Source organism: Pantherophis guttatus, chromosome 2, assembly GCF_059756535.1.
Source record: "Pantherophis guttatus breed Tessera chromosome 2, ASM5975653v1, whole genome shotgun sequence".
Taxonomy (NCBI): Eukaryota; Metazoa; Chordata; class Lepidosauria; order Squamata; family Colubridae; genus Pantherophis; species Pantherophis guttatus.
This window is the reverse complement of record NC_142064.1, coordinates 280,702,899-280,725,758: the sequence shown is the minus strand read 5'-3', so window position 1 is coordinate 280,725,758 and position 22,860 is coordinate 280,702,899. Positions and strand designations below refer to the sequence as shown.

The 22,860-nt window shown below is 42.2% G+C and overlaps 2 protein-coding genes and 1 pseudogene across 3 annotated transcripts; all 3 read right to left on the bottom strand.

Annotated features, from left to right (window-relative positions):
- Positions 1-1,903: 1,903 nt before the first annotated feature.
- LOC148116036 (vomeronasal type-2 receptor 26-like) lies at positions 1,904-6,755 on the bottom strand (annotated as a pseudogene). Its single transcript, XR_015732010.1, has 3 exons — positions 6,603-6,755; positions 5,518-5,644; positions 1,904-3,601 (listed from the first exon to the last, which is right to left on the bottom strand). The product of XR_015732010.1 is annotated as a vomeronasal type-2 receptor 26-like (transcript).
- Positions 6,756-7,831: 1,076 nt separating this feature from the next.
- On the bottom strand, positions 7,832-10,320 carry LOC148116035 (vomeronasal type-2 receptor 26-like). The gene is made up of 2 exons (XM_087885357.1): positions 9,708-10,320; positions 7,832-8,668 (listed from the first exon to the last, which is right to left on the bottom strand). The coding sequence occupies exons 1-2, from the start codon at positions 10,026-10,028 to the stop codon at positions 7,832-7,834; spliced, it is 1,158 nt and encodes a 385-aa protein (XP_087741483.1). The 5' UTR covers positions 10,029-10,320.
- Positions 10,321-13,820: 3,500 nt separating this feature from the next.
- LOC117657819 (vomeronasal type-2 receptor 26-like) lies at positions 13,821-21,244 on the bottom strand. Its single transcript, XM_060693390.2, has 5 exons — positions 20,957-21,244; positions 19,095-19,910; positions 18,089-18,316; positions 17,009-17,135; positions 13,821-15,092 (listed from the first exon to the last, which is right to left on the bottom strand). The coding sequence occupies exons 1-5, from the start codon at positions 21,116-21,118 to the stop codon at positions 14,191-14,193; spliced, it is 2,235 nt and encodes a 744-aa protein (XP_060549373.2). The 5' UTR covers positions 21,119-21,244; the 3' UTR covers positions 13,821-14,190.
- Between the last annotated feature and the right edge of the window lie 1,616 nt (positions 21,245-22,860).

The following is a 22,860-nucleotide window of genomic DNA, read 5'->3' as shown; positions in this document are numbered from 1 at the left end:
AAAAAGAGTCTTTATTCCACAGATCATGCCACTAATGAAAAGGTCTCCTGGCTTGCCGTAAATTGATGGCTGTTCTCCATCCCGCCCCAGAGTCAAAGGGCAGGAGGTCTTCCACATCTTGGAGGCTGTGCAAGGCAGGAACAGGACCAGCAGAAATAAGAGGATCATTCTTTCTCCGCCTGCACTGTTTCCTGCCATGGAACTGCATTCCTTACACTATTAGCAGAAGATCTTTCAAGCTCAAACCTGCAGTAGCTTTTGTAGTGTAGACAGAGCTCACTAACATCTGAGAGGATAAGACAATATTCATTTGCACAGCATCTGCCCTCCCCAAAACTTCACCCAAGGTGTTTATGCAGCCTGGAAGTTGGATTACCTCATCTTGCTCTTCAGCTGTTGGGAAGGAAAATCCCAAGGGATGTGGCATCAACCTGAAACAAGGGATAGTGGTGATTTTGAAAATTATGAGGAGAAGAAACATCACTGTTGTAACTTCCTGAAGAGTGTCCTTTCCAAAGTGCTCCATTGAGAAAGGAAGTTTGGAAAAAAAGCACCACCAAGACACTAAGTCAGTCCCCCCCACCCCATTAGATCTGGCAGAGAGGGACTACTAATGATATATAGTTATTGAGTCTGCATCCAAGGAGACAGGTCTTCTCTGCCATGATACCCGCCTCATCTGCAGTTTTAGCTAATAAAGAACTATGGTCTTCTTTATAGGGACCCGGTGGCTCAGTGGTTAAGACACTGAGCTTGTTGATTGAAAGGTCGTCTGTTCCTGCCAACCTAGCAGTTCAAAAGCATGTAAAAAATGCAAGTAGAAAAATAGGGAGCCCTTTGGTGGGAAGGTAACAGCATTCCATGTGCCTTTGGCATTTAGTCATGCCGGCCACATGACCACAGAGACGTCTTTGGACAGCGCTGGTTTATCGGCTTTAAAACGGAGATAAGAACCGCCCCCTAGAATCAGGAATGACTAGCACATATGTATGAGGGGAACCTTTACCTTTATGATCTTCTTTAATATCGATCAATGTGAAGTACTGTAATTCAGACAATGGTCAATAGCTAGATATGGACTTCCTAGGAGCGAAAGTTTCAAGAATATCTCAAAATATCTCAACAATGTGTTTTAAAATGTGGAAAAGTGTTTTACCTTTGTAATTTAACTAAGTGGATTTAATGGGGAGAAAATGGGCAGTGTAGAAGGCAATTCCCTTCTTTTGCATTAGGAGGGTGACTATATAATTCAGAAGTGTAAAATATCTGAAGCCCAAGGAGATACTTGCTTTTTGAAAGTTGCACAGAGGTCTGAAAACAGCTCAGTGGAAAACCTACCAATTATAAATTTTACCTCATTAATTTTTTACGTTTGATTCAGCTACCATATTTTCCGGCATATAAGACGACTTTTTAACACATGAAAATCTTCTCAAAAGTCGGGGGTCGTCTTATACGCCGGGTGTCGTTCTCCTGTAACCAGGCAGACCAGCCCAAAAGGCTCTGACGAGCCTTAAATGGCTCTGACGATCCAAGCCCTGACGATCTGCTAATCAGGCAACTCAGCTGGGATCGCCAGAGCCATGGAGAAGGAAAAAAGTTTTCCCCATCCAGCTTGCTTACCTTAGCTGCTTGCCTTGCTTCGCTTGCTTGCTTCATTTGCAGGCAGGGAGTTGTGGACTTCAACTCCCAGAATTCCTCAGCCAGCAAAACAAAGCTGGCTGAGGAATTCTGGGAGTTGAAGTCTACAAGTCTTAAAGTTACCAATGTTGGAGACCCCTGTTCTATTGGGTAAGTTTTTTTCCCCTTTGGGATCTTTAAAAAAAATAGTTAATTGGGGATTTTTTTTAGTTGTTCTTTTTTAGACCTAGCCATTTAAAGTTTAGGAAGTTTTAAATTTAGCTTTCATGGTTTATCAAGGACAAATCTCATCCTGTTATATTTACATCCAGTGTCTGACACAATTTTCTCCCTTCTGGCTTTTCTATCATGTACTCAGATCCACACTACCTGCGTCTCCCCATAAGAATGGAGGAAAACCATTTAAGTGAAGAGGTTCTTATGAGATAGTCCTGAGTGCTGAAGTTATCCAGCTTTAAGGCACTAGAGAAAAAGGAACAGAAAGCATATCCAGTGCATTTATTAAGAATTAGGCCAAGAGAAGACACAGCTGTTCTCATTTGTCAGCTTGTGGAAATCTGCAAACCTCTTAATGTCATGTTTTAAATTAAAAGATGCTTTTCATAATTCGCTCTCTTTGCCCCGCTTTCTCCTTTGCTCTTTCAGTCCTACTTATTAAATCAGCAAAAGCCCAAGTATGACTCCTCAATAAATTGTAATAATAATAATGATAACCTTTATTGTCACTGCACAACATATGTACAATGAGATTGGTGGAGCTCCCTCAGTGCATCCCCCCCAACACAACACAATTCACAGTGAAGACAGAAAATCCCTAACCCAATAAACCATATTAACAAACACCCACTCCTAATGCACGTTGCGCCGTCCCTGCAAGTCCATCGTACTATGTAGTGATGAGGTTATTTCGCATTCATGTGATTTAGAAAAGTAAAATAGTTCAATAAAATATTTTCTCTGCAGACTAATTTGTACATATACCCCAATATTTGGAAGGGCAAGGGAATTTTCTTCTTAAATTAGATTGCTAAAAAATGAATCCAGAAAAGCTAGGTTTTCTATTTTACTTTGATTATTAGATGTTCCTTGGTGTTCAGATTTGGTCTTACTAAAATGATGTAACATTTGGGGATGAAGATGCAGCCCAGCAGCCCAGCACTGGAGGCCAAGATGGAGAAGACCTGCACAGCCACCATGTATTTCCCTTTGGTGCTCAGATAGGTGGGCACAAAGGAGATCCAGACACTACAGAAGACCAGCATGCTGAAGGTGATCAGCTTGGCTTCATTGAAGGCTCCAGGCAGGTTTCTGGCCAGAAAAGCCACTGTGAAGCAGATGGTGGCCAGGAAGCCCATGTAGCCCAGGGCTCCATAAAACATGGCAACAGACCCTTCGTTGCATTGCAGGACAATCTCTCCAGGCTGGGAATACATATCAGAGTCTGGAAAGGGGGGAGAGATTCCCAACCAAATGGCAGAAATGGCAATCTGGACACTACAACCAGAAATAACAATGGAGTTGGTCAAAGCTTTTCCCAGCCATTTCCTCATCGTGTGTCCTGGCTTTGTGGCCAAGAAGGCCAACACTACTGTGATGGTTTTGGCCAACACAGAAGAGACAGCAAGTGAGAAAACGATGCTGAAGGTTGTTTGACGGAGGAGGCAGGTGGACTTTCTTGGCTAACCAATGAAGAGAAAGGAAGTCAAAAAGGAAAGCAGGAGGGAGACCAGGAGGATATAGGAGAGATCCCGGTTGTTAGCTTTGACAATGGGAGTTTCTCGATGTTTAATGAAGATTCCTAACACCAGAGCAGTAGTGATGGAGAAATATAGAATAAAAGAGACTAGGATGATCCCCAAAGATTCTTGGTAGGACATGAAAGTTATAATTTTAGGGATACATTGAACTTTGGCCATGTTCGGATATTGATCTTCTGGACATGTCAGGCATTTTTTTGCATCTGAAAAGAAAAAGTATAATATCTCTGGTAGAGGTTTTACTTTTTCCGTTTGGTCAAATGCCCTGTTTGGGGCAAAAGCTCCTTCACACATGTTTGAGGTGGAGATTTTATAAAAATGATGAAGCCTGGGAAGAATTTAGGTAAAGGGGAAGCATTCACCCCCCCACCCACCCATCACCAGCAATTTTCAAGAGATATGGGAATCCCCACTCTAACAAACTGAAAGGCAACTGGGTTGCCAAATTAAATATATCTAGGAGCCTGTTCTAACCCAGCCTTCGCAAGTAGTGATAAGACATTTACTCATGAGTTAACCCCCTTTTTATAACAGGGCAGTAACAGTCTTTTATTCACAGGGATAAACAAAAGATCATATATAATTAGTCCCAACAAACCTGGGTTTATCCAAGAAATCCGAATTGCTTGCTGTATACTAGAAACAAACAGTTGTCTCTGACAACTGGCCACTCCCAAATCCCTCCTATTTATTTCCCAGCAAGGGAGGGGCTGGCTTGTGTCTGCATCTGCCTATCCCTGAGAGTTGGCTTACTGCATTCCTTTGCTCTCCTCTCCTTTCCTCTGTGGGCATACGCGCATCTGGGATGGCCCCCATCTGTTCTTTCCCGTCACTCAGCTCAGGCCCCAAAGAGAGCTCCCCCTCCACCTGGGGGAGGACAAAGGGCCCTGGCTCTCCCTGTGTCTCTGATGCTATTTCCTTATCCAAGCCTCCCAAAGGCTCTGAATCTGGCCCAGGCCCTCCCTCCATCTCCTCCTCATCTGACTCTGCTGCTAGCTCTGCTGGCAGCTGACGGGCCACAACAGAGCCGCCAATTTCTGTAACTTAAGCTTCATTTGTAAGCTTCACCTCTCGCCTTGACTACTGCAACGCTCTCTACATGGGACTCCCCTTGAAGAGCACCCGGAGGCTCCAACTGGTCCAGAATGCAGCAGCGCGGGTAGTGACGGGAGCAGCATGGCGCTCCCATGTAACACCGCTCCTGCACGAACTGCACTGGCTCCCAGTGGTCTTCCGGGTGCGCTTCAAGATGTTGGTTATCACCTTTAAAGCGCTCCATGGCATCGGGCCTAGCTATCTCCGAGACCGCCTGCTGCTACTGACGACCTCCCATCGTCCCGTGCGCGCCCACATAGAGGGCCTCCTCAGGGTGCCATCAGCCAATCAATATAGGCTGGTGACCCCCAGGGGGAGGGCCTGCTCTGTGGGGGCACCTACCCTCTGGAATCAGTTGCCCCCAGAGATAAGGAGAATCCAAGACCTTAGTGCCTTCCGCCGTGCCCTTAAAACCCACTTTTTCCAGCAAGCCGAGCTGGTTTAAGAAGAAATTTTAAATATTTTAATTGGTTTGTATTTTTAATTTTGGGCCAAATTTATATATATATTAATTGTTTTTTAATATTTGTATTTCATGTTTTTTAATTCTGGCTGTACACCGCCCTGAGTCCTCAGGGAGAAGGGCGGTATATAAATTTAAAAATAATAATAAATAACAATTAGGCCAAAAAGAAAAGGTATGAATGAATAAAATAAATCAGTGTATGACTGATTTGGTACACATTTTTCCCAGGTAGTAGATCAGTTTTTCCATGAAAACAAGCATCTTAGTCTGCTTTTGGTAGCTGCTGGGAGAATGTCACTAATGGCCTTGGCTCTGGCATCCATAGGATCAGACTGATGAAAGTAGAGTGTCAATGTTTAGATGCAAATCTCAGCCCTTTTCTAAGTGCACCAAGGCATGGCCCAGAGGGATAAAGCTTATGGCTTGATATTATTGCACCACTTTCATTATTCTGGTGAAAGCTGGGTGAACATGGTGATGCTGCTAGCTTTCCCAAAATGCTAATTTTCAGACACATACACAAACACTCCTCCTTCCTTTTTCTCCAGCATCACCCACCTTCCCAAATGGAGATGGTCCCTTCTCCACAAGGAAGGCAGTCATAGCAGCAAAGGGGTTTCCCTTCCCGAGGCACCTTGACAAAACCTGGATGGCAGCTTTCCACACACTTGGAAGAAGGCAGAGGCTGAGCAAGAAAAAAGAAAGAGAAGTCAAGGAAATGTGATAGATCTCATTTATTTGTGGCGATGAGAGATCCGGAGTATAAAGTCATTCTTAAGCAGTGTGCTGAATTTGGAGCTTCAAGCCTGTATACTGTTCTTATGACTGATACAACTATCTATTGCTTCCCTAGTTAGGTGTCACTCTGTTCATTCCTTCTGCTTCTTCAGGGTTTCCCATGAAGCTTTCTGTTAATAGTAATACCAGTAGCACTTAGACTTATATATTGCTTTACAGCCCTCTCTGAGCGGTTTACAGAGTGAGCCTCTGGCCCCCAACAATCTGGGTCCACATTTTACCGACCACGGAAGGATGGAAGGCTGAGTCAACCTCGAGCCTGGTGAGATTTGAACTGCCAAATTGCAGGCAGTCAGCAGAAGTAGCCTGCAATATTGCACTCTAACCATTGTGCCACCATGGCTCTGGACTGAGCTTCAGGTGATCTGATGGTGCTTTGCAAATGTCATCATATTTTAATCCTAAACAGCTTTCTCCATTTACACTTAGCCCTGACTAAAACATGCCTTGATGACTTTGTCTTTATGTTGCCTCCCTAAGACACTGTCTTCTAGTTATCCACAAATAAGATTGATTTAAGTTGTCCTTGACAACTTCCACCAGCCCCATAACTCACAAAATGGGTGGAGGAAAGCTCCATGTTCTTTTTGTCATTCTGATTCCCCTTGTGGACCTTTATAGACTTCATTGCATTGTCATGCCAATCTAACAGTAAAGATAACATTCTTTGTGTGATATCAAGAATGGCCTCGTGATGTTTATGAAGGGATGATAAGGCTCCAGTATAGGAATAATATCAGTAATGGAGAGATGAGATCTTTTGGTTTTTCCAGTTAAAAGAATGACAGGTATTCAAGGCAATAAAGTTACTAAAGTTGGAGAAATTAAAGCCTTTTCTCTCTCACCTTGTCCAGTAGGTTGAGGGGGGCAGTACCATCTTGATCAATGAAAAGCTTGAACTCTGGAGATTCTTCTCTTCTCAGACTCCCAAATTTCCATCTCTTTATGGACTTATTAGGGAATATCAACGAGCTCACGATGTTTAAATCAGCTGCCATCTTGCCATTCTCATCTAAATACACTCTACCCATGGAAGAGTTGTAAAAATGAGAGCTTTGGAGGAAGGAGTGAAACTGGTGAAGGGGAAAACAGGAGAGGAAAAATAGAAAGAGCAGATGATGATGTAGGAGGGGAAGAAGACAAAAGAAGAGAAGGAAAGGAGGAGATACGATTAATTTTTTAGCCTTGAAAGTCCCGTGGAGTGAAACTTCATTCAAACTCAGGTGGCTATGCATTTTTGAATGTCTGGACACATCTTATATTTTAATCTTAAATGTCCATTATGAGATCTAGTTCTTTGGGAAGGAAAGCATTATGTTTATGTATTACTAAGATCCCTAAATCTGAGCTGAGTTTCTACTCAGAAAAAAAAATGAAATCAAGGAAATACCAAATGACTCGGTGTATCTCTCTTGGGTATGTGGTAGTATTATTATATTATAATTTGTTTTTCACATATCTGAACCATTCATTGTTCAACCTTCATTGTTGAACTCTGGATGGTGTACAATAGAACATTAAAATATAAAACAGTATATATAAAATTAAAAGGAGACAAGAGTGAGTGAACACTATTAAAATTAGTTAAGAGGCAAAAGGAGGACTTTTAACCAGCCCCAAGCCTGCATGGTCCTCTGGGCTCTCCACACAGATCAACAGAGCCATGTTTTAATTCCTCTGTCAACCCTGAAGTGACCTGACCGAAGCCATTTTAACATCCTTTTCAGAAGATCAGTGGCTGCTTCAACTCTGGGGAAAATGGCAGCGAAGGCTCTCTTGCTAGACCCCACCAGTCATAGTCTTTAACTGATGGGGTCTGTAACATACCTTTCCTCCCTGGCTGGGTGGGATGGGCTGATGTAATGGGATGAAGATAATATTGCAGTTGTTAAGTAGTTATCATTTTAATCACATTAATTTTAGAATTTTTAATTAAACACTTGAACTATTATTGTTTTGTACCAAGGGAAGATTAACTGTTTCATTTGCTCAAATCTCAGCATGATGCATTGTTTCCATTTAGCTATACATTCCATGCAGTTAGTGTACTGAGCCTCAAGTAGAGGATAGAGACCTATAACGGAAAAGGTAATACCTGCCATGGTTGCAATTTATGAACTTCCATCCTGCCTCTATCCTTTCTCCTCATCTTCTCACTTCTGGAAGAGTATGCAGCATTTAATGCCTGTGCTGCAGCCCAGACAGAGTGGTAAATTTGGTAGTTGTCTAGAGAGAAGCTCCTTTCCTTCCCCTCCTTGGACAGTTGGATCCTCAGCTTCTCTTTCTCGGTGCACTTTGTCCTACCTTTCTTGGCCAAGGGATGCTTTGAATATGAACAATGAAATGTTATCTCTACAAATCTTCTAATAGACGGATAAAATAAGTGGAAATCATCCTGGTTTGCCCACTTTTTCTGGTGGGTGAAGAAGGAAAAATAAACATAAGTGTAGAGTATATTTTCTGGACTGTATCTCAAATCCAGCATAAAATCCCAGCTAGCTGTAGTAATCCAGACTTTGCCATAAGTGGATGCTTTCACACGGTTAAACACTTCCTGCATAATAAATATTCCATTTATGAAGGAACCTTGTTCTCCAAAATAAATAAAGACATTGACTTGTGTCCATTTGTAGAATTGTTTTAAATTAATACGTATATGGAAGGCAACCACAGAGAAGGTTTGGGACAAAACCACACAAATTTCATTCCTTGTGAGCAGGGTTGTTAAAGTTCTCATGAAGGTTTGTCCATCGTCATTGTCTGGAGTAATGACCCCAATTAAAATCCATCTGAAATGATGGAGGAGTTTCACAATCCCTGAGTACTGGGTTCCTTCTGAAGGGAGAGTCTGGTAGAAAAAGGGAAACTGAGTTTTATCGCTTAGCACATGTGAAGCAAAAGTATAACTGATCTGAAAAGGAAAGTATTAAGGGTCACTATTTTGTCATATCAAGGTCCAAATATTAACTATCCAAATTGAGGATTTAAATTATGTTTTTCTTCTTGGAGAAAGGGTAGCCACCTTTTGCCCCCCCCAAAAAAACGGAACTTTTATATGGTAGTTGCTTCCCTTGTCATTTTGCCCAACTACAAGCCCTTAAGCAGGAACCTCACTTTAGAGATCATTTCTCCATTAATGACTAAGACGTCTTGATGGGCTGTCTATTAAAATAAAGCAAGGTCATGACACAGACTTGAAAATAAATCAGGAAGCCTGTAATTGTGGAGTCTATCTGACAAGAACAAAGACTGCTTATTCACAGGGAATATGCAGATGTAAAGCTTGTAACAATTCTGGGTAGTTAGAAAGCTGATAAAAGTAAAACAGAGTTAGGCAAATTGTAGACCTCAGCTAAAAATTAGGAATAGAGATGGCCTGCAGGAAATAAAATGTTTATTAGATAACTCCTGGAGCATTCATTAGGCAAGGCTTAGAAGAGGGACAGATAGAGACCAAAAGAACAAATAGCTAGATCATTACTAAAATGTTTATTAGATGGTTATTACTTACTATCCTGCTTTGTCCCCCTTCTCCTTTATTGAAAATATATAAAACTTTCTTAATCCTTTGTTCTTGGTTCTTGGCATTTAGGCCAGGAGACGGTTTCATTGGAGTACTCCAATAAAAAGCAATCAAAAACACAAATCACCTCATGCCTGGTGTCCATCATTGACCTCGGCACCAGGCTCAGACCCGCATTGGGGACAACAGTCTACTCATCCAACCAACACTGAATTGAAATAACCATCAAGGGATCAGGCTTTCTACCACAAACGGGTATCTATCTATCTTTCTATCAAGAATGGCTGGGCCATGCCTTGAAGATGCTATTATTAAGGGGAAATTATCACTATTAGATTTCATGAGTCGCCAATCAGCATTGGGATATCAGGATGCTGACTTTTCACTCCTATTACAAATCTAGGTACAGTTCCATGCATACAAACACCTGTGGGATTTTGTAGGTACCCAGCATGGCTGAAATTTGGATGGAGATGTCCGTGGCAGCCCCTTCAAGAAGTGCCAGGATGTTTTTCTGCCTTCCACAGCTGTAGTTGGGCACGTTGGCCTCTCCAATTGAAAGCAGATCCGTCAGAGCGTCGGAAGTCATTTTCACATCAAAATAGCTGTCCTGGATTGTGTAGCCCAATGTGATGTTGGATAAGAATTTTGGATCCTGGTTGATCTCTTGGACAGCAAAAAGGAAGGACAGGATTTTCCAATAAAATGGATTTATTTTCCTGCAAATATGATTACAACCCATCAACATCAACCACAGCAAGATACCAATCTATTTCATTGGTTTTTTTTTAACCTTGTAAATATTTGCAATGTATCAATAACTATTGACTACATCAATAGTTGATGTAGACTACATCTGCAATTCTATCTAAGCTGTTTTCTATCTCCTGTCATTGGGAGGTAGGAATTTGATGTTATTTTGGGGTCAAGACATATTTTGACATATTTTGAAGTAGATTCTTATTTCTGATCTGCCAATTTCTGAATGCTGTGTGAAGTCTACAAAGCTACTGAAGACTTTAAAACAGAACACTCATGGGAAAAAGTGGATATAACTCATTATATCAAGCGATTAAGGAAAAGTGATTAAGATAGTTTTTTTCAAATTTACAAAGATGCAAGACCTAGTGAACGTATGAACTAGGGATGAGAGGTGACCGAGATTCACTTCCTAACCAATATTGCTGATACTTACATTTTGTTGGTTACTTCACAAACCATTCAATTCATACCCTTATATTTTTTAAATAGAATTTTTTTAAAAAAAAAGAACTCAGATTGCTCGTTCCTTTTTAAGCACTTTTTTCCCATTTGCACAATGTAAAAAAATCATTAAGTTTCCTGTCAGCTATTTGGAGCAGTTTCCTCTTCCTACTGATCTTTATCCTTCTCCTTCTCTTTACCCATCCACTTCTCTTCCCTAACCAGTTTGTGCTCTGGGCTGGTGGCTTGGCATTGATGTATCCACAAATTTTCTCATCAAACAGTTCTGATCATGTTTGGTGAAAATATGCAGAAGAAAAGCAGAATAGCTCTTTGTTCTGCACATTAAACTGGTGGCAGGAAGACTTCCCATTCCTCTAGCTCAGGAATGTCAAACTCAAGACCCACAGAGTGCTTAGATCTGGCCCCCGGAGTCGCCCTGGAAACAACGAAGGACCGGCCCTTGGTGCCTCTGCCAGCAAAAACAGAGCTCGGGAGGGTCTGTTTTCACTGGCAGAGCAGTGGTGAGTTTTTATCAGTTCAGCCCAGTTCGGGCAAGCCAGTAGCGTTGATGGTGAGCTGAGAGCAAACTGGTTCTCTCTGATGGTTAGGTTGGCCCTCCCGCTCGCCCCTGCATTATAGATACCTTTTATTTGGTTGTTTTTAGCCCAGCTGAAAGGCGCAGCAGAGCGGATTGCCACATCTCAGCTGTTCCGTAATACACTGCGCTTGCGAAGCGCGTGCATGATGCGGTTGAAACCCACCACTGTGACAGAGGGCTAGCAAAAGAAAAATAATAACAAAACAAAAGGAGAAATATTTCCCCTTTTGCATTTGAGCATCCAAGAAGGGACAGGAAAGGAGAAAGGGGAAGAGGAAAGACAAAGAAGGGAAGATGGGAAAAGAGCAAGGAAGGAAAGAGGGGAAGGAAGAAAAATAAGTTGAAACACCCCTGTAGTCTTACTCAGAAACCATAGCAGAGGGAGTCCGGTGGAAATTATTTTGTTGAAAAAGAGTCTTTATTCCACAGATCATGCCACTAATGAAAAGGTCTCCTGGCTTGCCGTAAATTGATGGCTGTTCTCCATCCCGCCCCAGAGTCAAAGGGCAGGAGGTCTTCCACATCTTGGAGGCTGTGCAAGGCAGGAACAGGACCAGCAGAAATAAGAGGATCATTCTTTCTCCGCCTGCACTGTTTCCTGCCATGGAACTGCATTCCTTACACTATTAGCAGAAGATCTTTCAAGCTCAAACCTGCAGTAGCTTTTGTAGTGTAGACAGAGCTCACTAACATCTGAGAGGATAAGACAATATTCATTTGCACAGCATCTGCCCTCCCCAAAACTTCACCCAAGGTGTTTATGCAGCCTGGAAGTTGGATTACCTCATCTTGCTCTTCAGCTGTTGGGAAGGAAAATCCCAAGGGATGTGGCATCAACCTGAAACAAGGGATAGCCGTGATTTTGAAAATTATGAGGAGAAGAAACATCACTGTTGTAACTTCCTCAAGAGTGTCCTTTCCAAAGTGCTCCATTGAGAAAGGAAGTTTGGAAAAAAAGCACCACCAAGACACTAAGTCAGTCCCCCCCACCCCATTAGATCTGGCAGAGAGGGACTACTAATGATATATAGTTATTGAGTCTGCATCCAAGGAGACAGGTCTTCTCTGCCATGATACCCGCCTCATCTGCAGTTTTAGCTAATAAAGAACTATGGTCTTCTTTATAGGGACCCGGTGGCTCAGTGGTTAAGACACTGAGCTTGTTGATCGAAAGGTCGTCTGTTCCTGCCAACCTAGCAGTTCAAAAGCATGTAAAAAATGCAAGTAGAAAAATAGGGACCCCTTTGGTGGGAAGGTAACAGCATTCCATGCGCCTTTGGCATTTAGTCATGCCGGCCACATGACCACAGAGACGTCTTTGGACAGCGCTGGTTTATCGGCTTTAAAACGGAGATAAGAACCGCCCCCTAGAATCAGGAATGACTAGCACATATGTACGAGGGGAACCTTTACCTTCATGTTCTTCTTTAATATCAATCAATGTGAAGTACTGTAATTCAGACAATGGTCAATGGCAAGATATGGACTTCCTAGGACCGAAAGTTTCAAGAATATCTCAAAATATCTCAACAATGTGTTTTAAAATGTGGAAAAGTGTTTTACCTTTGTAATTTAACTAAGTGGATTTAATGGGGAGAAAATGGGCAGTGTAGAAGGCAATTCCCTTCTTTTGCATTAGGAGGGTAACTATATAATTCAGAAGTGTAAAATGTCTGAAGCCCAAGGAGATACTTGCTTTTTGAAAGTTGCACAGAGGTCTGAAAACAGCTCAGTGGAAAACCTACCAATTATAAATTTTACCTCATTAATTTTTTACGTTTGATTCAGCTACCATATTTTCCGGCATATAAGACGACTTTTTAACACATGAAAATCTTCTCAAAAGTCGGGGGTCGTCTTATACGCCGGGTGTCGTTCTCCTGTAACCAGGCAGACCAGCCCAAAAGGCTCTGACGAGCCTTAAATGGCTCTGACGATCCAAGCCCTCACGATCTGCTAATCAGGCAACTCAGCTGGGATCGCCAGAGCCATGGAGAAGGAAAAAAGTTTTCCCCATCCAGCTTGCTTACCTTAGCTGCTTGCCTTGCTTCGCTTGCTTGCTTCATTTGCAGGCAGGGAGTTGTGGACTTCAACTCCCAGAATTCCTCAGCCAGCAAAACAAAGCTGGCTGAGGAATTCTGGGAGTTGAAGTCTACAAGTCTTAAAGTTACCAATGTTGGAGACCCCTGTTCTATTGGGTAAGTTTTTTTCCCCTTTGGGATCTTTAAAAAAAATAGTTAATTGGGGATTTTTTTTAGTTGTTCTTTTTTAGACCTAGCCATTTAAAGTTTAGGAAGTTTTAAATTTAGCTTTCATGGTTTATCAAGGACAAATCTCATCCTGTTATATTTACATCCAGTGTCTGACACAATTTTCTCCCTTCTGGCTTTTCTATCATGTACTCAGATCCACACTACCTGCGTCTCCCCATAAGAATGGAGGAAAACCATTTAAGTGAAGAGGTTCTTATGAGATAGTCCTGAGTGCTGAAGTTATCCAGCTTTAAGGCACTAGAGAAAAAGGAACAGAAAGCATATCCAGTGCATTTATTAAGAATTAGGCCAAGAGAAGACACAGCTGTTCTCATTTGTCAGCTTGTGGAAATCTGCAAACCTCTTAATGTCATGTTTTAAATTAAAAGATGCTTTTCATAATTCGCTCTCTTTGCCCCGCTTTCTCCTTTGCTCTTTCAGTCCTACTTATTAAATCAGCAAAAGCCCAAGTATGACTCCTCAATAAATTGTAATAATAATAATGATAACCTTTATTGTCACTGCACAACATATGTACAATGAGATTGGTGGAGCTCCCTCAGTGCATCCCCCCCAACACAACACAATTCACAGTGAAGACAGAAAATCCCTAACCCAATAAACCATATTAACAAACACCCACTCCTAATGCACGTTGCGCCGTCCCTGCAAGTCCATCGTACTATGTAGTGATGAGGTTATTTCGCATTCATGTGATTTAGAAAAGTAAAATAGTTCAATAAAATATTTTCTCTGCAGACTAATTTGTACATATACCCCAATATTTGGAAGAGCAAGGGAATTTTCTTCTTAAATTAGATTGCTAAAAAATGAATCCAGAAAAGCTAGGTTTTCTATTTTACTTTGATTATTAGATGTTCCTTGGTGTTCAGATTTGGTCTTACTAAAATGATGTAACATTTGGGGATGAAGATGCAGCCCAGCAGCCCAGCACTGGAGGCCAAGATGGAGAAGACCTGCACAGCCACCATGTATTTCCCTTTGGTGCTCAGATAGGTGGGCACAAAGGAGATCCAGACACTACAGAAGACCAGCATGCTGAAGGTGATCAGCTTGGCTTCATTGAAGGCTCCAGGCAGGTTTCTGGCCAGAAAAGCCACTGTGAAGCAGATGGTGGCCAGGAAGCCCATGTAGCCCAGGGCTCCATAAAACATGGCAACAGACCCTTCGTTGCATTGCAGGACAATCTCTCCAGGCTGGGAATACATATCAGAGTCTGGAAAGGGGGGAGAGATTCCCAACCAAATGGCAGAAATGGCAATCTGGACACTACAACCAGAAATAACAATGGAGTTGGTCAAAGCTTTTCCCAGCCATTTCCTCATCGTGTGTCCTGGCTTTGTGGCCAAGAAGGCCAACACTACTGTGATGGTTTTGGCCAACACAGAAGAGACAGCAAGTGAGAAAACGATGCTGAAGGTTGTTTGACGGAGGAGGCAGGTGGACTTTCTTGGCTGACCAATGAAGAGAAAGGAAGTCAAAAAGGAAAGCAGGAGGGAGACCAGGAGGATATAGGAGAGATCCCGGTTGTTAGCTTTGACAATGGGAGTTTCTCGATGTTTAATGAAGATTCCTAACACCAGAGCAGTAGTGATGGAGAAATATAGAATAAAAGAGACTAGGATGATCCCCAAAGATTCTTGGTAGGACATGAAAGTTATAATTTTAGGGATACATTGAACTTTGGCCATGTTCGGATATTGATCTTCTGGACATGTCAGGCATTTTTTTGCATCTGAAAAGAAAAAGTATAATATCTCTGGTAGAGGTTTTACTTTTTCCGTTTGGTCAAATGCCCTGTTTGGGGCAAAAGCTCCTTCACACATGTTTGAGGTGGAGATTTTATAAAAATGATGAAGCCTGGGAAGAATTTAGGTAAAGGGGAAGCATTCACCCCCCCACCCACCCATCACCAGCAATTTTCAAGAGATATGGGAATCCCCACTCTAACAAACTGAAAGGCAACTGGGTTGCCAAATTAAATATATCTAGGAGCCTGTTCTAACCCAGCCTTCGCAAGTAGTGATAAGACATTTACTCATAAGTTAACCCCCTTTTTATAACAGGGCAGTAACAGTCTTTTATTCACAGGGATAAACAAAAGATCATATATAATTAGTCCCAACAAACCTGGGTTTATCCAAGAAATCCGAATTGCTTGCTGTATACTAGAAACAAACAGTTGTCTCTGACAACTGGCCACTCCCAAATCCCTCCTATTTATTTCCCAGCAAGGGAGGGGCTGGCTTGTGTCTGCATCTGCCTATCCCTGAGAGTTGGCTTACTGCATTCCTTTGCTCTCCTCTCCTTTCCTCTGTGGGCATACGCGCATCTGGGATGGCCCCCATCTGTTCTTTCCCGTCACTCAGCTCAGGCCCCAAAGAGAGCTCCCCCTCCACCTGGGGGAGGACAAAGGGCCCTGGCTCTCCCTGTGTCTCTGATGCTATTTCCTTATCAAAGCCTCCCAAAGGCTCTGAATCTGGCCCAGGCCCTCCCTCCATCTCCTCCTCATCTGACTCTGCTGCTAGCTCTCCTGGAAGCTGACGGGCCACAACAGAGCCGCCAATTTCTGTAACTTAAGCTTCATTTGTAAGCTTCACCTCTCGCCTTGACTACTGCAACGCTCTCTACATGGGACTCCCCTTGAAGAGCACCCGGAGGCTCCAACTGGTCCAGAATGCAGCAGCGCGGGTAGTGACGGGAGCAGCATGGCGCTCCCATGTAACACCGCTCCTGCACGAGCTGCACTGGCTCCCAGTGGTCTTCCGGGTGCGCTTCAAGATGTTGGTTATCACCTTTAAAGCGCTCCATGGCATCGGGCCTAGCTATCTCCGAGACCGCCTGCTGCTACTGACGACCTCCCATCGTCCCGTGCGCGCCCACAGAGAGGGCCTCCTCAGGGTGCCATCAGCCAATCAATATAGGCTGGTGACCCCCAGGGGGAGGGCCTTCTCTGTGGGGGCACCTACCCTCTGGAATCAGTTGCCCCCAGAGATAAGGAGAATCCAAGACCTTAGTGCCTTCCGCCGTGCCCTTAAAACCCACTTTTTCCAGCAAGCCGAGCTGGTTTAAGAAGAAATTTTAAATATTTTAATTGGTTTGTATTTTTAATTTTGGGCCAAATTTATATATATATTAATTGTTTTTTAATATTTGTATTTCATGTTTTTTAATTCTGGCTGTACACCGCCCTGAGTCCTCAGGGAGAAGGGCGGTATATAAATTTAAAAATAATAATAAATAACAATTAGGCCAAAAAGAAAAGGTATGAATGAATAAAATAAATCAGTGTATGACTGATTTGGTACACATTTTTCCCAGGTAGTAGATCAGTTTTTCCATGAAAACCAGCATCTTAGTCTGCTTTTGGTAGCTGCTGGGAGAATGTCACTAATGGCCTTGGCTCTGGCATCCATAGGATCAGACTGATGAAAGTAGAGTGTCAATGTTTAGATGCAAATCTCAGCCCTTTTCTAAGTGCACCAAGGCATGGCCCAGAGGGATAAAGCTTATGGCTTGATATTATTGCACCACTTTCATTATTCTGGTGAAAGCTGGGTGAACATGGTGATGCTGCTAGCTTTCCCAAAATGCTAATTTTCAGACACATACACAAACACTCCTCCTTCCTTTTTCTCCAGCATCACCCACCTTCCCAAATGGAGATGGTCCCTTCTCCACAAGGAAGGCAGTCATAGCAGCAAAGGGGTTTCCCTTCCCGAGGCACCTTGACAAAACCTGGATGGCAGCTTTCCACACACTTGGAAGAAGGCAGAGGCTGAGCAAGAAAAAAGAAAGAGAAGTCAAGGAAATGTGATAGATCTCATTTATTTGTGGCGATGAGAGATCCGGAGTATAAAGTCATTCTTAAGCAGTGTGCTGAATTTGGAGCTTCAAGCCTGTATACTGTTCTTATGACTGATACAACTATCTATTGCTTCCCACAGTTCCCTCTGTTCATTCCTTCTGCTTCTTCAGGGTTTCCCATGAAGCTTTCTGTTAATAGTAATACCAGTAGCACTTAGACTTATATATTGCTTTACAGCCCTCTCTGAGCGGTTTACAGAGTGAGCCTCTGGCCCCCAACAATCTGGGTCCACATTTTACCGACCACGGAAGGATGGAAGGCTGAGTCAACCTCGAGCCTGGTGAGATTTGAACTGCCAAATTGCAGGCAGTCAGCAGAAGTAGCCTGCAATATTGCACTCTAACCACTGTGCCACCGAGGCTCTGGACTGAGCTTCAGGTGATCTGATGGTGCTTTGCAAATGTCATCATATTTTAATCCTAAACAGCTTTCTCCATTTACACTTAGCCCTGACTAAAACATGCCTTGATGACTTTGTCTTTATGTTGCCTCCCTAAGACACTGTCTTCTAGTTATCCACAAATAAGATTGATTTAAGTTGTCCTTGACAACTTCCACCAGCCCCATAACTCACAAAATGGGTGGAGGAAAGCTCCATGTTCTTTTTGTCATTCTGATTCCCCTTGTGGACCTTTATAGACTTCATTGCATTGTCATGCCAATCTAACAGTAAAGATAACATTCTTTGTGTGATATCAAGAATGGCCTTGTGATGTTTATGAAGGGATGATAAGGCTCCAGTATAGGAATAATATCAGTAATGGAGAGATGAGATCTTTTGGTTTTTCCAGTTAAAAGAATGACAGGTATTCAAGGCAATAAAGTTACTAAAGTTGGAGAAATTAAAGCCTTTTCTCTCTCACCTTGTCCAGTAGGTTGAGGGGGGCAGTACCATCTTGATCAATGAAAAGCTTGAGCTCTGGAGATTCTTCTCTTCTCAGACTCCCAAATTTCCATCTCTTTATGGACTTATTAGGGAATATCAACGAGCTCACGATGTTTAAATCAGCTGCCATCTTGCCATTCTCATCTAAATACACTCTACCCATGGAAGAGTTGTAAAAATGAGAGCTTTGGAGGAAGGAGTGAAACTGGTGAAGGGGAAAACAGGAGAGGAAAAATAGAAAGAGCAGATGATGATGTAGGAGGGGAAGAAGACAAAAGAAGAGAAGGAAAGGAGGAGATACGATTAATTTTTTAGCCTTGAAAGTCCCGTGGAGTGAAACTTCATTCAAACTCAGGTGGCTATGCATTTTTGAATGTCTGGACACATCTTATATTTTAATCTTAAATGTCCATTATGAGATCTAGTTCTTTGGGAAGGAAAGGATTATGTTTATGTATTACTAAGATCCCTAAATCTGAGCTGAGTTTCTACTCAGAAAAAAAAATGAAATCAAGGAAATACCAAATGACTCGGTGTATCTCTCTTGGGTATGTGGTAGTATTATTATACTCTCCACACAGATCAACAGAGCCATGTTTTAATTCCTCTGTCAACCCTGAAGTGACCTGACCGAAGCCATTTTAACATCCTTTTCAGAAGATCAGTGGCTGCTTCAACTCTGGGGAAAATGGCAGCGAAGGCTCTCTTGCTAGACCCCACCAGTCATAGTCTTTAACTGATGGGGTCTGTAACATACCTTTCCTCCCTGGCTGGGTGGGATGGGCTGATGTAATGGGATGAAGATAATTGTTGTTAAGTAGTTGACACTTGAACTATTATTGTTTGGTACCTAGGGGAGATTAACTGTTGCATTTGCTCAAATCTCAGCATGGTGCATTGTTTCCATTTAGCTATACATTCCATGCAGTTAGTGTACTGAGCCTCAAGTAGAGGATAGAGACCTATAATGGAAAAGGTAATACCTGCCATGGTTGCAATTTATGAACTTCCATCCTGCCTCTATCCTTTCTCCTCATCTTCTCACTTCTGGAAGAGTATGCAGCATTTAATGCCTGTGCTGCAGCCCAGACAGAGTGGTAAATTTGGTAGTTGTCTAGAGAGAAGCTCCTTTCCTTCCCCTCCTTGGACAGTTGGATCCTCAGCTTCTCTTTCTCGGTGCACTTTGTCCTACCTTTCTTGGCCAAGGGATGCTTTGAATATGAACAATGAAATGTTATCTCTACAAATCTTCTAATAGACGGATAAAATAAGTGGAAATCATCCTGGTTTACCCACTTTTTCTGGTGGGTGAAGAAGGAAAAATAAACATAAGTGTAGAGTATATTTTCTGGACTGTATCTCAAATCCAGCATAAAATCCCAGCTAGCTGTAGTGATCCAGACTTTGCCATAAGTGGATGCTTTCACAAGGTTAAACACTTCCTGCATAATAAATATTCCATGTATGAAGGAACCTTGTTCTCCAAAATAAATAAAGACATTGACTTGTGTCCATTTGTAGAATTGTTGTAAATTAATACGTATATCGATGGCAACCAGAGAGAAGGTTTGGGACAAAACCACACAAATTTCATTCCTTGTGAGCAGGGTTGTTAAAGTTCTCATGAAGGTTTGTCCATCGTCATTGTCTGGAGCAAGGAGCCCAATTAAAATCCATCTGAGATGATGGAGGAGTTTCACAATCCCTGAGTACTGGGTTCCTTTTGAAGGGAGAGTCCGGTAGAAAAAGGGAAACTGAGTTTTATCGCTTAGCACATGTGAAGCAAAAGTATAACTGATCTGAAAAGGAAGGTATTAAAGGTCACTATTTCATCATATCAAGGTCCAAATATTAACTATCCAAATTGAGGATTTAAATTATGTTTTTCTTCTTGGAGAAAGGGTAGCCACCTTTTGCGGCCCCCCCAAAAAAAGGAACTTTTATATGGTAGTTGCTTCCCTTGTCATTTTGCCCATCTACAAGCCCTTAAGCAGGAACCTCACTTTAGAGATCATTTCTCCATTAATGACTAAGACGTCTTGATGGGCTCTGTATTAAAATAAAGCAAGGTCATGACACAGACTTGAAAGTAAATCAGGAAGCCTGTAATTGTGGAGTCTATCTGACAAGAACAAAGACTGCTTATTCACAGGGAATATGCAGATGTAAAGCTTGTAACAATTCTGGGTAGTTAGAAAGCTGATAAAAGTAAAACAGAGTTAGGCAAATTGCAGACCTCAGCTAAAAGTTAGGAATAGAGATGGCCTGCAGGAAATAAAATGTTTATTAGATAACTCCTGGAGCATTCATTAGGCAAGGCTTAGAAGAGGGACAGACAGAGACCAAAAGAACAAATAGCTAGATCATTACTAAAATGTTTATTAGATGGTTATTACTTACTATCCTGCTTTGTCCCCCCTTCTCCTTTAGTGAAAATATATAAAACTTTATTAATCCTTTGTTCTTGGTTCTTGGCATTTAGGCCAGGAGCCGGTTTCATTGGAGTACTCCAATAAAAAGCAATCAAAAACACAAATCACCTCATGTCTGGTGTCCATCATTGACCTCGGCACCAGGCTCAGACCCGCATTGGGGACAACAGTCTACTCATCCAACCAACACTGAATTGAAATAACCATTAAGGGATCAAGCTTTCTACCACGAACGGGTATCTATCTATCTTTCTATCAAGAAAGGCTGGGCCATGCCTTGAAGATGCTATTATTAAGGGGAAATTATCACAATTTCATGAGATTTCATGAGTCGCCAATCAGCATTGGGATATCAGGATGCTGACTTTTCACTCCTATTACAAATCTAGGTACAGTTCCATGCATTCAAACACCTGTGGGATTTTGTAGGTGCCCAGCATGGCTGAAATCTGGATGGAGATGTCCGTGGCAGCCCCTTCAAGAAGTGCCAGGATGTTTTTCTGCCTTCCACAGCTGTAGTTGGGCACATTGGCCTCTCCAGTTGAAAGCAGGTCCATCAGAGCGTCTGAAGTCATTTTCACATCAAAATAGCTGTCCTGGATTGTATAGCCCAATGTGATGTTGGGTAAGAATTTTGGATCCTGGTTGATCTCTTGGACAGCAAAGAGGAAGGACAGGATTTTCCAATAAAATGGATTTATTTTCCTGCAAATATGATTACAACCCATCAACATCAACCACAGCAAGATACCAATCTATTTCATTGGTTTTTTTAACCTTGTAAATATTTGCAATGTATCAATAACTATTGACTACATCAATAGTTGATGTAGACTACATCTGCAATTCTATCTAAGCTATTTGCTATCTCCTGTCATTGGGAGGTAGGAATTTGATGTTATTTTGGGGTCAAGACATATTTTGACATATTTTGAAGTAGATTCTTATTTCTGATCTGCCAATTTCTGAATGCTGTGTGAAGTCTACAAAGCTACTGAAGACTTTAAAACAGAACACTCATGGGAAAAAGTGGATATAACTCATTATATCAAGCGATTAAGGAAAAGTGATTAAGTAGTTTTTTTCAAATTTGCAAAGATGCAAGACCTAGTGAACATATGAACTAGGGATGAGAGGTGACTGAGATTCACTTCCTAACCAATATTGCTGATACTTACATTTTGTTGGTTACTTCACAAACCATTCAATTCATACCCTTATATTTTAAAATAGAATTTTTTTAAAAAAAAGAACTCAGATTGCTCGTTCCTTTTTAAGCACTTTTTTCCCATTTGCACAATGTAAAAAAATCATTAACAGTTTCCTGTCAGCTATTTGGAGCAGTTTCCTCTTCTACTGATCTTTCTCCTTCTCCTTCTCTTTACCCATCCCCTTCTCTTCCCTAACCAGTTTGTGCTCTGGGCTGGTGTCTTGGCATTGATGTATCCACAAATTTTCTCATCAAGCAGTTCTGATCATGTTTGGTGAAAATATGCAGAAGAAAAGCAGAATAGCTCTTTGCTCTGCACATTAAACTGGTGGCAGAAAGACTTCCCATTCCTCTAGCTCAGGAATGTCAAACTCAAGGCCCACGGAGTGCTTAGATCTGGCCCGCGGAGCCACCCTGGAAACAACGAAGGACCGGCCCTTGGTGCCTCTGCCAGCAAAAACAGAGCTCGGGAGGGGTCCGTTTTCACTGGCAGAGCAGTGGTGAGTTTCTACCAGTTTGGCCCAGTTCGGGCAAGCCAGTAGCGTTGATGGTGAGCTGAGAGCAAACTGGTTCTCTCTGATGGTTAGGTTGGCCCTCCCGCTCGCCCCTGCATTATAGATACCTTTTATTTGGTTGTTTTTAGCCCAGCTGAAAGGCGCAGCAGAGCGGATTGCCACATCTCAGCTGTTCCGTAATACACTGCGCTTGCGAAGCGCGTGCATGATGCGGTTGAAACCCACCACTGTGACAGAGGGTTAGCAAAACAAAAATCAAAACAAAACAAAAGGAGAAATGTTTCCCCTTTTGCATTTGAGCATCCAAGAAGGGACAGGAAAGGAGAAAGGGGAAGAGGAAAAACAAAGAGCCTGGAGGAGCCTGGATAGCTCAGCAGACTAATGCATTGTAATTTAACTCCAGCTGTCTGCAATTAGTAAGTTCGAATCTTGCCAGGCTCAAGGTTGACTCAGCCTTCCATCCTTTCTAAGGTAGGTAAATTGAGGACCCAGTTTGTGGGGGCAATAAGCTGACTTTGTATAAATATATAAAAGTATGAAGGATATTGCTTAACGCATTGTAAGCCACCCTGAGTCTCCGGAGAAGGGCGGC